This window comes from Lampetra fluviatilis, chromosome 50, assembly GCF_964198595.1.
Source record: "Lampetra fluviatilis chromosome 50, kcLamFluv1.1, whole genome shotgun sequence".
Taxonomy (NCBI): Eukaryota; Metazoa; Chordata; class Hyperoartia; order Petromyzontiformes; family Petromyzontidae; genus Lampetra; species Lampetra fluviatilis.
In genome coordinates, this window is record NC_136324.1 from 10,074,455 (window position 1) to 10,089,653 (window position 15,199).

A 15,199-nucleotide genomic window follows, 5' to 3' on the forward strand; every position below is an offset into this window, starting at 1 on the left:
TCCTATTGTCCTAGTTAAAAAACAGGACGGGTCTTTGCGGTTCTGTGTCGATTTCCGCCGCTTAAATAAAATCTCGATGGCGGATGCGTATCCGCTCCCCAGAATGGATGAGTCGCTGGATGCCTTGGCGGGAGCACAGTTTTTTTCCCACACTCGATCTGCTTTCCGGATTTTGGCAATTGCCCCTCGATAACGAATCTAAACCTAAAACCGCTTTCCGGACACCTGGTGGCCTATTTGAATTCAACCGTTTGCCCATGGGCTTACATTCCGCTCCCGCCACGTTCCAGAGGCTCATGGAATTGGTTTTGTCGGGCCTCCAATGGGACACCTGTTTGATTTATCTCGACGATATCATCGTTTTCAGCCGGACTTTTGAGGAGCACCTCCAGCGACTGAGAGCGGTGTTCCTCAGGATGCGTTCCGCTAAGCTTAAATTTAAGCCGACTAAATGTTTTCTGCTTCGGGAATCGGTCAGGTATTTGGGCCATATCGTGAGTCGTTCAGGGATCTCGACAGACCCTGCTAAGACGCACTGCGTCAGCTCATGGCCAACGCCAACCTCGGTCACGGAGGTTCGCAGCTTTATTGGATTCGCCTCCTATTACCGTCGTTTTGTCAAGCAGTTTGCCACCGTAGCCAGGCCCCTGCACGCTTTGACGGCTAAGGGTGTGCGGTTTCACTGGGGGGCGGAAGAGGAGGCTGCGTTCTGCTCCCTTCGTGACGCCTTGGTGCAGGCTCCCCCCTTGTGTTACCCCGATTTCACACAACCGTTTTTGCTTGACACGGATGCCAGCAACACGGGTATCGGGGGAGTGCTCTCACAGGTGGTCGGGGGGGTCGAACGGGTGGTCGCCTACGGTAGTAGAGTTCTTTCCCCCGCCGAACAACGCTATTGCGTGACTCGCCGTGAATTGTTAGCGATTGTGTTTTTTACACAGCAATTCAGGCCGTATCTTTACGGCCGTCATTTTACGGTTCGTACGGACCATGCGGCTCTCCAATACGCTATGCGGGTGGCGCAGCCATCGGGCCAATTGTCCCGATGGTTGGAGGTCCTTCAGGACTACCAATTCACGACGATTTACCGCAAGGGATTACGACACTCAAATGCGGACGCCTTGTCGCGGTTGCCACCGCGCACGGACTGCGCATGTTTGCTGGGATCGGCGCGGTGTAAACCCCCGGTCGCCGACACCGCGGGAGTTGCGCTCGCCGCCACTGACACCCCGGGTGTCGACGCTCCCACGGGGAGGGACTCGCTGTTATCGTTGCCCCTCATTGAGTGGGGCCGTCTCCAAATGTCCGACAGCTCCCTGCTTACGCTACGTCGAAAAGTTGACGCTCCCGAGGTAGGGGATGCGCGGGTCGGTTCCTGGGTGTGCAGACAGGGCCTCTTGATGAAGTGGGACAACATGTCCCGGCGTCACGTGCTTGTTGTGCCTTTTGCTATGCGGGGTAGGGTCGTTCTGGCTGCTCATGAACGACTCGTGCATCTGGGTTTTCACAAAACGCTCGCCCTAATCCAGCGAGACTATTATTGGCCGGGGATGGGTAACGACGTGGCGAACATTCTTAAGGGATGCGTAGGGTGCGCCCGAAGAAAACCGCCACCATTGGCGGCTAATCCACCGCTGCAATCCATTCAAGTTTCGCGCACAAACGAATTGGTTGCGTTAGACATCTTGGGGCCCTTTCCTGCTACGCCGAGGGGAAATAGGTTCCTGCTGGTTGGCGTAGAGTACTTCACCCGATGGCCCATGGCATGGCCACTCGCCAACCAGTCGGCTGCAGCGGTTGCGGACGCCTTCGTCCAGGGTTATGTTTTGGACAAGGGCGCCCCCGAACGCTTGCTGACAGATCAAGGAAAGAATTTTTCGAGCGTTTTGTTGCGCGAGGTGTGCGACCTGTTGGGTACAATGAAAGTGCGGACTTCCCCGTACCACCCGCAGACTGACGGGATGGTTGAGCGTCTGAACAGGACGATTACGTCTATGCTGTGCCAACAGGTCTGCGACGATCAGGTTGATTGGGACTTACAGGTGCCGGGGGTAATCGCGGCCTATCGAATGGCCCCTCATGCGGCGACGGGGTTTTCCCCATTTTTGTCTTATGTATGGGCGGGAGGCCGATCCGGCCATGGACGTCCAACTGGGGATTTCCCAGCCACGTGCAAAATCAAAATTGGCAGACCACATCAAATTTAATATCGCCAAATTGGCTGAAGCGCGGGAGGCGGCGAGATTGAATTCGCGGTCTCGGCAAATCGCGAACGAGAGATTGCATGGACGGAGGGTGCATACGCACGATTGGAAACCAGGCGATAAGGCCTGGCTGCATTGTCCACATGCACCGTTGGCTACGTCCCCCAAATTGTTGAGACCTTGGAGGGGACCGGTGGAAATTGTGCGGGTTGCACGACCCCAGAGTATACAGATTAAATGGGGAAAACGCCGTTGGTACGTGCACCCCTCCCGACTGAAGCCCTATGCGGCACCGTGTGACCCCGTTCTGTGCCGTAACGACCGGGCGTGTGATGTGACCGTCGACTGGTGGAGTGATGTGTCGCAGGCTGATCCTCACGTGTCTCCACCTGACCCTCCCCCAGGTGTCTCGGGCCTGACGGCTGCTGACCGTCGGGAACCGGAACCCCGCGGCACGCGCGGGTCCCCGATGCCTGGCCCGTGCCTTCCTGAACTGCCGGCACCGCCGGACGGTCAACCGCATCTGGTGCCGTACGACGGACCGGCAAGGCGGACTCGGGCTAGGGCACAACACTTTTCATGAAGTCATTTTTCAACACCGAGCTCGCCCGGTGTTCCCCCTCTGCCGGGGTAATGTCCCGTTCTAGGGACGCTCGGAAAGAATGGGACGCTGCACGAGTCGGTAGAGAAGAAATTTTTTTTTTTTTTTTTCTGCATACACATTTGGTATTGTCACTCGCCGGATTGTATATATTGTTCTGTTCTTGTGTAGTGGCATTGGTTGATGGTTGCGGATGGCAGTGTTCGCGTTGTGTTGTGTTGTTACGTTGGTTGTTGTTCTTGTTGTTGTGTTACGGGGCACACTGTATATTTTTATAGCAGCCGGGTCGGCTGCGAGCTATGTGGTAGGGGGTGATGTAGTGGTGGTGTTGACGCGCGCCGACTGTGACAGTGATGGATCACGGGGCGGCATGGGGTGCGGGGTTGGGCACGCATTGTGGGCGTGGTATGGACGCGCGCGCCGGGAGTGACGGATGACGGGGCGGCGCGGCGTGGGTGGTGAGGCACGCTGAGATGTGGGAAAACAGGATCGTAGCCAGCGCCCACCGATTGGTCAAATAGGATGGGTGCTCTCAGCGACGTCCGCAGGTGGGGTATAAAGGGGGACGCGCGAGAGCACTCGGGGTGGTTAACCAGTTGAAGATCGAAGACGGAGTTGAAGACATAGTGCCCCGAGACCCCTAGTCCCGCTGTCCTTGTAGGGACCGGGGCCCTGTGTGGCTCGGAGGCGAGACTGTGGGACCCGTGGTTCGACGCCCACGTGGGTCGGGACTGGGGGACCCACAGTCGAGACGGACACCCCGGCAGGGTGTGTCCCGAGTAGCTCAGTGGGTGTTTGTCACCCGAGTAGCTCAGTGGGTGTTTGTCACCCGAGTAGCTCAGTGGGCGTTAGTCGCCAGAGTAGCTCAGTGGGCGTTAGTCGCCAGAGTAGCTAAGTGGGTGTTGGTCACCCGAGTAGCTCAGTGGGTGTTGGTCACCCGAGTAGCTCAGTGGGCGTTAGTCGCCAGAGTAGCTAAGTGGGTGTTGGTCACCCGAGTAACCAAGTGGGTGTTGGTCACCCGAGTAGCTAAGTGGGTGTTAGTCACCCGAGTAGCTAAGTGGGTGTTAGTCACCCGGGTAACCAAGTGGGTGTTAGTCACCCGAGTAACCAAGTGGGTGTTAGTCACCCGAGATACTACAGTGGGTGTTAGTCGCCTGTGAACCGAAGTTGGTGAAATAAAGAGTGTGCTACCCGTGAAGTCGTCTCCCGCCGAGTTACTACATTACACATGCATGACGTACATAATCTATGTTGATGAACTGTGAATAACCCAACTAATAATGGATATCCATTGTATTATTACATGAATACATTAACCCCTTTCTCTGGTCTTCGCACCTGATTGGCTCGGTGACAACATTACATTTATTCCTTTTTAAGAGCAAAAGAGGAGGAAGATTTATCCGCAACTCTGGCTTTCGCCTGGTGAGGCTAGTTGTAATTACCAGCAAAATGTTGTACTCAAATTCTAAGGTTTGTGGGTTTACTTGAACGCACCGGTGTGCTGAACTAGTAACTAATTGGCACGTTTTGTTCGTGACAAACCTTGCTAATTAACTGTCGGGTGGAGGCGGGTTTAACGACACATTTATCTTTACGCAAATCTAACGTATTATATGGAGTTCAGTTGCTCCTCGGAATGGAACCACAGATTGTCCAAAGCGAGCACAAACATTGCAATGCCTAGTCTCATCATACTGGATGGCTCAGGGATGCGAGTTAATTTCATGCGTGTACCATGCCAAATTCTAATGTGTATGTTGAACTTTCTTTTGCACCGTACGCAGCCATAGTCTTAAACTAAGACCAAAGAGCTCCGTGTTTATATGTTGACTACGTGAATCGGTTTCTATCTGTGTGCGTGCGTGCATCCCTAGCGTTTCATCCAGTACCTGGCATCGAGGAATACCCTCTTCAACCTGAGCAATTTCCTGGATAAAAGTGGGGTTCAAGGTGAGAGAGATGGATGCTTCTGTGCACGTGTGTTGGTGTGTTGTGTGTGTGAAGCCCATTTTGGTGATTTTGTACAGACCGCAACACGATGCTCTCTTCGTGCAATGCAGATGGAAAGTGATATTTGGGATATAAATCGTCCACAGAACGTGAAACAAATACATTTTAAAGACTTGAAAATATTTTCCGAAGTTGGCCAGACACTCTCCAAAGCACCGAGCCAGCCCCACTCAGATCTTGATTTAAACTTTGACCATCCACATCTTATTCTCTTCCACCTCTGATTTTTTATTGTACTTTACATACATATGTTGAACCTGTTCACACCATATGTACCACAACCGTGCTCATCGGAGGTGCGTGATATTGAACGTATTGCCATACCCCATAATAGAACCTGCGATTTAAAACATTCTCGATTTTTTTTTTAAAAGTGGTGATTTCATACCAGTTGGCAATAAGCACACGCAAAACCCTAGCCCAGCTCTTAAGTGTGTCCTCAAACCTTTCCTTATAAAGCCTGAAGGCACCTGTCTGCTGTTGGGTAGGAGAGCCGAGACCCCCAAAGGTGATTACATACGATGCGTTAACACGCGGTAACACTGCGTTAATGTTTTTTTTTTTCTTTTCAGGATACGACATGTCAACCTTTGTTCGCCGGTACAGCAAATACCTGAATGAAAAGGCTTATTCCTACAGACAGATGGCCTTTGACTTCACACGTGTTAAACGGGGGTAAGTGAGGTAACAGAGGGCTACTGTCCTCTCCCATCTGTTCCAGATAGTGCATCTACGAGTATTTCTCTCTTCTCGTGCCTCTTCCCTGGTTGCATCATTCATGATTAAAGTTGCTCTTCACCTTGTCATACAAAATAAGAAAACATCGCTCATCACTCGGGATGCATAATGTTGATAGCAATATAACTATAGCATGAATGTTGTATAACAAATACTACATGCTGTATACCATATGTATAATGATTAGAATTCATTATATCTGTGGCCCATGGCTCTCAGATTCTTCATCAATCTGTCTCTCAACGTAAAAAGTTTCGACAACCTTGATTTTTGGTCTTACCTTGGTCACCAAAGAATAAGTACAAATGACCCATTGTATAAATTACACATTTTCTTCATTTGGCCATGAGCTCCTCCGAAGGCCTTTCTCAATATTCAGTCCTCATCGTCGGCGATGATCCGACCACTGCGGGATGAAGGCCCCTCACCACACCGTCTCACGCCTCATGGTCCTGCGGGGCCGCATCCCATGTTGCTCTTGTAAGGGCACGACCCCACCCCTAGCTACCATTCCGTCACCAGTCTGGTCCATCGCACACCAACACTTCTTGCGATGTCTCCTGTCCAAACTCACTTCCCTATATCAACTAACTCCATATGCGTTGTTGTGTAGTGTTTCAGCACGTTGAATCATTATGCGAAGTGCGCTATAGACGAGTTAATGATTATTTTAAATAAAATGTATAACCAGACTTCCACCACAATGCATAATTAGTTTTTATACAATACAGTGGTACCTCTGTATACGTCGTTAATTCGTATACCAAACGAATTTTTCCCATAAGAAATAAAGGGAAAGGAAATAATCCCTTCCAGAGTATAAGAAATTATATTTTATATGGCATATACATTAATGGGGTTGTATAAAATAATTTAGACACTACCTATTACTAAAAATCATACATAAATTCAAATAAATGCATGAATAAATTAAAATAAATTTAAATTAAAAATATAATTTTACATCACTTTACCTTGCTGAGAGGAGTTGATATCCTACGAGGATGGTGGTGAGGAAGGGGAGGAGGAGGAGATGTTACTTTTTGGAAGGAGAGTCCCCTTCCATTAAAACTTCAGGAAGCTGAAATTCCATGGGTTTTTTTTATCTTTCTCTTTTCTGTCTTTTTTTTTCTTGACTTAGACCTGGTTGAGGCTCACCAGGTTTGAGTTTTACTAAAAACTTGTCCATTGAAGTTTGTTTTTGCCTTCTAAGCATGTTCCTGAAGTGTGACATTGTCTGATCATTCCACACAATACTGTTACGGCTTGTTAGAGCCGAAACAGTATTGTGTACGCGGGTACTGTATGCGGTGACTCATCCCGACCCATACAAGTTGTAGCAAGCGCGTCGTATCCCAAGCAAGACGTCGTATCCCAATACATTTTTTTCTCGTCAAAACACGACGTATACCAAATTCGACGTATTCCAAAGCGGTCGTATACCGAGGTATGACTGGATTACTTTTTTGCATTGAACAGCGCCCCATCGTTGGGATGGAAGTGCTCTTGGCCCAAGCTGCCTAATGGAAACTCGGTATCTTGGGGTGTGCTGTGCAAAACCCTTACTGGTAAAAAATTAACACCTTAATTGCTCTTTCAGACAGGGAGGCAATGCAGCGTCACCAGTATGTTGGAATAAAGTTCATGCTGTAATAATAATTGTTTCGGCTAGTTGAAATTTGCATACATGGCAAACTCCAGCCCCCGCCCATAAACGATGGCAGCCATGTTAGGAGATGAACCATGAGTGCAGCATATCTGACTTCAAGGAAAACCTCACGCAAGTGATATTACAAAGGGCAAACGTTATTCAGAATGAGCGTTGAGGTTATTTTAGCTTGTATTTCAGGGTTTGATCCAAAAATGGGCCCCAGGCTCAATCTGGGAAGTCTCCATAGGAGAAGCGCTCACAGCGGGTGGTTCTGTGTGATCTTCGTTTGTAACCCTCGCACCCATCAACATACACGCAGCCAGTGCTTGCTGTATAATAGTGCCTGGAACATAATAATTAAACAAAGGAGCGTATATGTTATTTATATATTTAGCCCTGATTTTATTTACCAGGCAGACCTCGCTTAGTGCAACCCTGTAGAATGCCAATTCGTTACGGTGGTTTTTGTCCTGGAGAAAATTTTTACGAAAAATTAAAATCAAAACCTAAGTAATGCGATTTAAGAGTGAAAACACGCAGCAGTGGTGGCTTAGGAAACGTACCCGCCCACATTATTCGCTCGGCCAATGAGAGCGACGCACGCTCTCAGCCAAGGATTACTTTCAAAGAAACTTTTTTTTACGTAAAAATTGTATATTTTTGTTCTCAATGCTAGCCAGGTGAGACCTCAATGAGACCAAGATCGAGTATCGGGCTCCACCTTAAAGAAACCTCACCACAGAAATTTAGACTGAGGGTATTGCTAAGATCATGGAGGTTCTGAAGCTATTCTCTGAGTGACCCAGACTGGGAGCAGCTCCTACAGCCTCGTCTAGCACCGCTGCTATGTAGGAGTACAGTAGAACACACTTGAGTACAGTGCATTATAAGTTGTAATGTTTATTATTTAATTAATATTTACCATCTGCATTATTAATCGCGCTGTTATCGATACCCTAATCAAGCCCTTGTATATTGCTCATACGATAGAAATAAGTCTGTCAGGAACTTAACCCATATATACAATGCAGTGCTGATTCTATTCGGGTTCACTTCTTCAGGGAAACGCACCTCGAGCGCTGAACCGAGGTCTGCCTGCATTCCCAATATGTTGGGATATGTGTCGCACAAATAACCCCGGCACGCTCTTTTCGGAATACGGGCGCCCTGGGTAATGCTATAACTGGTGAGAGGTGCTGCCTTCCGGTGTTACTGCGACATCTTCCGTTACAATGCTTCCCTCTAACCCAATGCGCGCGTTTCTTCTCTCCAATAGCAACGAAGGTCTCATGAGAAGTATGAATGTGGAAAAGCTTCTCAAGGCTCTGCCTGTCTTGCAAGGACAAGTGGATGCTCTGCTCGACTTTGATGTAATGTCTCAATTCCTCTGGTCATAATATTAACCGGAATTACTATGACACGTGTTGTGAGTGTCTTAAAAGTGTGCAGTGTAGTTTTGTTAGGAACTCAAACAATTACAATTTAGATTCGATCTGCTTTGCAGCCAGTGACCAATACAGTTAAGATCTGAATGGGCTCAAGCTATTGCACTTGATGAGATTTTTTTGGAACTTCCGTAAGTCTTTCTCGAGTTCCGTTTTGGAAGCATTGATCGCGGAAATGTTGATATTGTGGAGTCGGATGAACATTGCGAGTGGGTTGGCAATTTGAGGAGCTCTGTTTAAGTAATGGCTGTGTTTAAACTCGGTGTCGTTTTTGTAATTTAAATTGTATTTTTTTTAATTTGTTTTACCTTAAACATCTTTATTTTGTTATGCCTACCACCACTTGTCAATCAATCAAACTTTATTTTATGTTCCAATATCGGCCTCAATAAAGTAGGCACATTACTGCAGAACAGGAACAGGGAGTAATATACATTATTACTTTTACAATTACATGCAATATATGAATTACTTTACCCCAGCATCAAGCATAAAGGTGTATGTTGGGTGCCCAAAGTCTTACATTTAAAATGTTCTGGTTATGTGCATTATCTTGACTCTTTGTGCCAAATTTCAGCTTTCTAGCTTCTCTATAAATGCACATTAACTCGCCCCCTCCCCTCGCTTTGGGGTGCCAAAATGGGTGACATTTTGTTTCTAGACGGCAGATTTTGCTACCCACAAAAGTGATAGTCTCTGCAGCCTGACAAGCATCATATTGGTTCTCGTCCCATCAAGGACGGTTGACAATTGCAGCCAATAGAATTCTGATGGAAATTGTGAGTCAAATAGCTGTATTACTCTTTATATAACAACATGAATAATTTCTCATGAGTAAAATCGATGCTCGCATGCTGGGCACTCCTTTCTGTAATACAGCACATTGTGGGCATCATCGGCGAGTTGTTTCGACACTGAGATACATCCACATGCAGGATCGGCGATGCACCGGGTAAACTAAATTAAAACTAAACTCTTTTTATTTTACCAGGGCAGGCCCACTGAGCTATATAACTCTTTTTCAAAAGCGACATGGCCATAAATGATTGTTCTCAAGGAAGTGGCTTATCACGTGGAAATGTATAGCAGCCAAATACTCTAAATGCTTATAGATTCTAAGTGTGGAGGAAAAAACCAGAGGACCCAGAGAAAAATCCATGTGACCTCCGGGAGGAGAGAGGAGAGCGAGACATGAACACTCCATATATACAGGCGGTGAGGGTCGGGATCGAACCCACGATCTCCTGCATACCAGGCGAGGGAGTTAACATCTCGCTACCTTAAAGAATAGTACAGCATGTAGGTTTTCCGACCTAATTCTATGATATTTTAGGTTTTAGCTCTTACGATTATCTGGGTAAAATACATATATTCTGAATTAACAAGAATCATCACCATTAAACATCAATTGTATGTATGTTGAACTTCTTTTATACCATACATAGCCAACTGCGCAAATCGGATGGTGCACGTTTGCGTCATGTGTAATTGGGTGGGCTTGCGTTTTGTGTATGGAAACATAACCCGAACTCACTCGCCAATTGTTAATGCAGTGCTTCTCTGTCTACCCGTGTCGCGTGTCGCTGACAGGCAAGCCCCAGTGACCTCAGCAACGGAGTGATTAACGCTGCTTTCTCACTGCTCTTCAAGGACATGATCCGTCTCTTTGCCTGCTACAACGACGGGGTCATTAACCTGCTGGGTGAGAGGTGGCAGCCCCGATGCTGCCTGTGGCTGCGTCTCCCCATTGCTCCGCTGCCTCCATCTTTGCTCGTCCCTCTGGTCCTTCTCCGCATGTCTTGGTCTCCCTTTGTTTTTTATGCGTCCGTCTCGTCTTGGCCTACCAGTCTTTTCCCCTCTGTCTCCATCTCCGTGTCTTTGTACGTGTTTGTGGGTCTTGTGTTGGTTTCTCTCTGCCTCCTTTCTTCATGCCCCTCTTTCTGCCTATGTACCTCAACGTGCCTTGCTCTTCCTCTTCACACACCCTGTTTATGAAACTTCTACATCAAAACTCGTCCATGGTTTACTTATTTAACAAGAGTGCGTAGGCTTCCCTCGAAGGCTCGTTATTACCAACCTCTCATTTTTTTCTTAGTGGTGAGATGGATGCTTGTAAGTGTTTTTGTTATTTATTGCTCACAATCCACCAGTACATTTTGGATATGGACTCTCTGATTTATATCATCTTCTGAGTTATTTAAGTGAATGTTTGTAGGCCCACAGACTGGGATAATGTCATAAATAAGGAAAAGGTTTTAATTGCAGGTTAATATGTTGCAGAAAAATGAATGTATATAATTGTCCAAAATGTATTGAAATGTATCGTACTAATTTAATTAAGCGGAGATGGTCACGTCTTATTAGTCGGTAAGACAAAGATCCCCCCTATAGCCTCTAACAGACTGTTGGCGCAAGTACTGTTAGCGAGCACCAATGAAGGACAGCACGGCACACGAGGGGGTGGGTGGCCAGCAACGCCCGACCGCCTTTGCCTCCCGAGTGCCGATGTTGAAAAACTGCACCAGGTACTCAGATATGAGACAAAGTCGACCTCGGGAGGCCCAGGACCAGTTCAGATAATTGTCACATGGTGTTGGTTGCGAGTGGGAATCGAACTTGGGTAATCGGGTTCTTGGCGAGCGCAGCGCTAACCGCTACACTACCACTTCCCACATTTAAGTAAGAGGGCACAACGACACGCGGGTCCCCATACAATCCACACAGCAGCCACACGCGGGTACCCATCCAGACGGCAACCACATGCGGGTCTCCATCCACGCAGCCACACACGGGTCCCCATCTCCACTGCCCATTCCTCCACCATGCCCTCGCAGCCCCCAAGCTTTGGCATATTTCGACATAAGTTCCTGGCGACAAACAAAATTCATGATGGGATCCAGCAAACCAGGCTCCCGGATTCAGCGGACCATAAATATGCCGTAGATCTGATTATGGGCACCACGGTGCCGAGATGTTAACTACCTCGCCGGGTATACGGGAGGTCGTGGGTTCGATCCCGACCCTGACGCCTATATATTTGGAGTTTGCATTTTCTCCCCATGGTCGCGTGGCTTTTTTTGCGGGTCCTCTGGTGTCTCTATCCACATTTAGAATCAGCGATAAGTTTCCACGTGATAAGCCGCCACTGTTGTTGAGCTATAATTTCTGGTCAAGTCACTTCTGAAAAAGAGCTATATAGCTCAGCGGGCCTTAGCTGGTAAAATAAAAAATAGTTTAGTTTAGATTTAGTTGATTATTAATATCAATTGATATAGTCCTGTTCTCATTACAATCTTGAAAATAAAAATGTGTTCCATTCCTCCTTCCATTCCTTGAGTGTAATTGTATTTCAAATGACAATGGCTATTTAAAATAACTGAAACAACATGTTTTGGGTATTTTCATGCTTATCTGTGTTATGTGTGTGTCACATGACACCGAGCGCCCTAGCCAATGAGTTTCTTTCATTTCGACTGGTTAATTATCCATGTACACTTTTAATTGCTTAATACATAAAAAAAATAGCGTTTTCATAATGCTGTCCTTAACTGGGTAATTAAGCTAATACTTGTTCTGAATGTGCAGGCTATTCAACTCGTTAATCACTGCATTTAATAAAATGCAGAGGCTCAATTGTTTTGCTGCAATCAGTAATGAGTAAATTAGGTGCTATTATTCTGTTAGTAAATGGGCAGGATCCTCTGTTACCCAACTCAGCCCAATTCTAAAGCGATTCATCATCATCGTAAAAAAAGATAAAGCATCACCTGACGAGCTTGTGGATTGTGACCTGTTGTCTGTGAGAACAGAAAAGTTCTTTGAGCTGAAGAAAACGCAAAGCAAGGATGCCCTGGAACTTTACAAGAAATTTCTCACTCGGATGACGCGTGTCGCTGAATTTTTCAAGATTGCCGAGGTAAGGAGCAACACTATTATATAAAAATTACAAAAAAAATCTCATCATATTAACAGTTGGTGTGTAGCAATGGGTGTTGAGATGACACGCAGGACTGTATCAGCTTCAAGGTGTCCTCCGACAATGGAGCAAGAGTTCAGACTCTGGGTGTTCTCCTAACGGGGTAATACAGGGGCGCAACTCCTTATTTCAATGGATGTTTTGAATCTCGTATACAATAATATGTAGGCTATAACGATATATTATTTTAGTTGCACCGTGTATTGGGTTAACAAGAATATAGTCTCAGTGACAGTACTTTAAAGGTACATTAATTACAATTAGTTATTCTGCGTCTTGCTTCATGTCCATCGGTCTAGGATTTCCTCAGAGGGGGTGGAACTAAGCTCTACTGATTCGATAGCCAGATGTGTTTTATTGGGCTTGGTTCATTGTAGACCGCAGGTATACCCCCCTCCCCCCCCCCATCGTTGTGCCCCTGGGGTAATGCCTCGTTAACGCCATCGCCGCCACTGCCAGGGTCCGCACTGTGCCGGCCAAGGAGCGGCACCAGGGCTAGGGTGCCCACAGAGCTGCTCTGAGCCGATGGGCTCTGTGAGATTTGGCCCCCTGATGTGTCATCCCCATTGGCCTGGCCCACTGCTTCCCTCCCCAGCTCTCTCTGCCGGCAGTCCAAGCTCTGAAGTGATCTTAAACGTAAAAAAAACATTACGTTTTGTGTTGCTGTGCGCTAAATCAGGGTCATGAGACTTATTTTTATCTGGAGGCAGGATTATCATGCTTACAGCTGTAGGCCATGCACATATATTACATACGATGCACATATATGGCTTTCCTGGGTCAACAAGCATAAATGAGTGATTGAACTAAATATTTATTTCACGAGCAAAATGTGCAGTAAGACCTCTGGTGGGCATAATGGGGGAACAGACTTTCCAGTTATGGTGATGTGTAAACATACTTCAATAATGAATAAATAGGACAGAATATCCTTAATTAAAAACCTTTGACTTATATTTAAACAAAATTAATATCTATGTAACAATAACTTTGTTGAAATAATGAACGAAATATTGAAAGTGTAATGGTGCAAAAAAACTATTTGTAGCTACTGGTTCATCGGATTCACTTACCATGGCCAAGAAGCAGAGGTGCAAGGCCGATGTATAAGGCTGGAGAGCGATGAGCCAGAATGTGTTTTTTGATGGGCACGAAGGATTAATTGTTTTTATTTAGAAAATGTCTGTAAAATAATCGTCAAATGTAAAAAATGTTAACCCAGAATGCACCAGGCAGAACACGTAGTGTCAAAAGTTGCATGGGTTCACCTATTTACACACAACAGATAAGTACAGTACACGTTTACGGCTTTAGAATTGCATTGCACATAGATGTAGAGGTGTAATTGTGTATGGGCACGGATGGCTAACAACCACAAGGGGCGTGGTTAGGGCCATACACAGAGGAGGTGCTCACACCGACGTCCGCACCTGCATCCCCCACGGGCCCCTCCTGGGGGCCGAGTACTATAAAAGGTGGTGAGCCGGAGGGCTCGAGGTCGAGTATTAGCTTAAACCAGCGAAGACTGAAGACCAGCTAGAATAGGCCCCGGAGCTCCCCTGGCTCGCTGTCCTTGTCAGTGCCGACCAGGGCAAGCCGGTGGCGTGGCCCCGAGAGCCCAGACTGACGTTCTAATAAGAGCCGGTCTGGAGACTCAAGGTGCCGGGATCCCAGCTTGACCAGGGCTGGGATAGGTAGCCTCCCCTAGCTCCGTAGTGGAGGACTTAGGCGTAGGTTAGCGGGGTTAGATGTTGTGTCTCCCTGTTAGCCGAGTGAAGGGGATGATACCCCTTTAAGTACTGTGTGTACCCGTTACTGTGCACAAGTTGGTGTTAATAAATAAGTGTGCCTCCGACCCCGTCGTCAAAGCCTCCTGAATACTTACTACATAGACACCACCTTCTGTGCACAGATAATTTTGAATTTATTTCAAATTTACATTTTTAAGTTTTAATCCTTACAAAAAGGAATTTCTTTCTTAACTTTCCACTTTGTGATTTGACACTGGCAAGACTCAAAATGTCACGGCATGCATCTCGCTTCCGTGTTGACCCACGGCATCGTATCTGATTCTGGGGTTGGCCTGCCTCTGAAACGTCTGACTCTGCTCAAACGGTGAATCCCAACTCCAGAGTCTGGCATCTCCTGGGATCTGTCGGGTTGGGTTGCCACAGCAATGCAGACTCTACTCCCAACGCCCATGGATACAAGGCAGTGTGGTTATCTATGCCTCTGATGGCTCTATGGACAATGGAGTTCATATTGAACAGTTTAGTGTAAAGTATTGTATTTATTTGAATAATTATTTGAATATAACATAACATTGGGGAAAAAAATCCATCTGTTTTAGACGTTCATTGTTGCAAAACTCCAAGCAGCCATAAGATGTTCCACTATCATAAAATATGAATTGGGAAATTCTAGCTCAAATATAAACAATCGTATAAAAATCTTGACTTAAAGCTTTCGTGACTGCAGGAATTCATATTCTTTGGGTTTTTCAGTATAGTCACGTAGATAGGCTCCTGATGACGATCGCTTGTGTTGTGATCGAAGCGTCGTAGATTTTGT

The 15,199-nt window shown here is 46.7% G+C and overlaps 1 protein-coding gene across 7 annotated transcripts in view; it reads left to right on the forward strand.

Annotated features, from left to right (window-relative positions):
• Positions 1-15,199, forward strand: part of LOC144948706 (clathrin coat assembly protein AP180-like) — a 142,924-nt gene that overhangs the window by 36,437 nt on the left and 91,288 nt on the right. For all 7 annotated transcript variants that reach the window (XM_078878389.1, XM_078878385.1, XM_078878392.1 and 4 more), the window contains exons 5-9: positions 4,683-4,758; positions 5,391-5,493; positions 8,484-8,577; positions 10,243-10,354; positions 12,462-12,568. In XM_078878389.1, the coding sequence (XP_078734515.1) occupies positions 4,683-4,758; positions 5,391-5,493; positions 8,484-8,577; positions 10,243-10,354; positions 12,462-12,568 (492 nt within the window). The remainder of the gene's footprint in view (positions 1-4,682; positions 4,759-5,390; positions 5,494-8,483; positions 8,578-10,242; positions 10,355-12,461; positions 12,569-15,199) is intronic.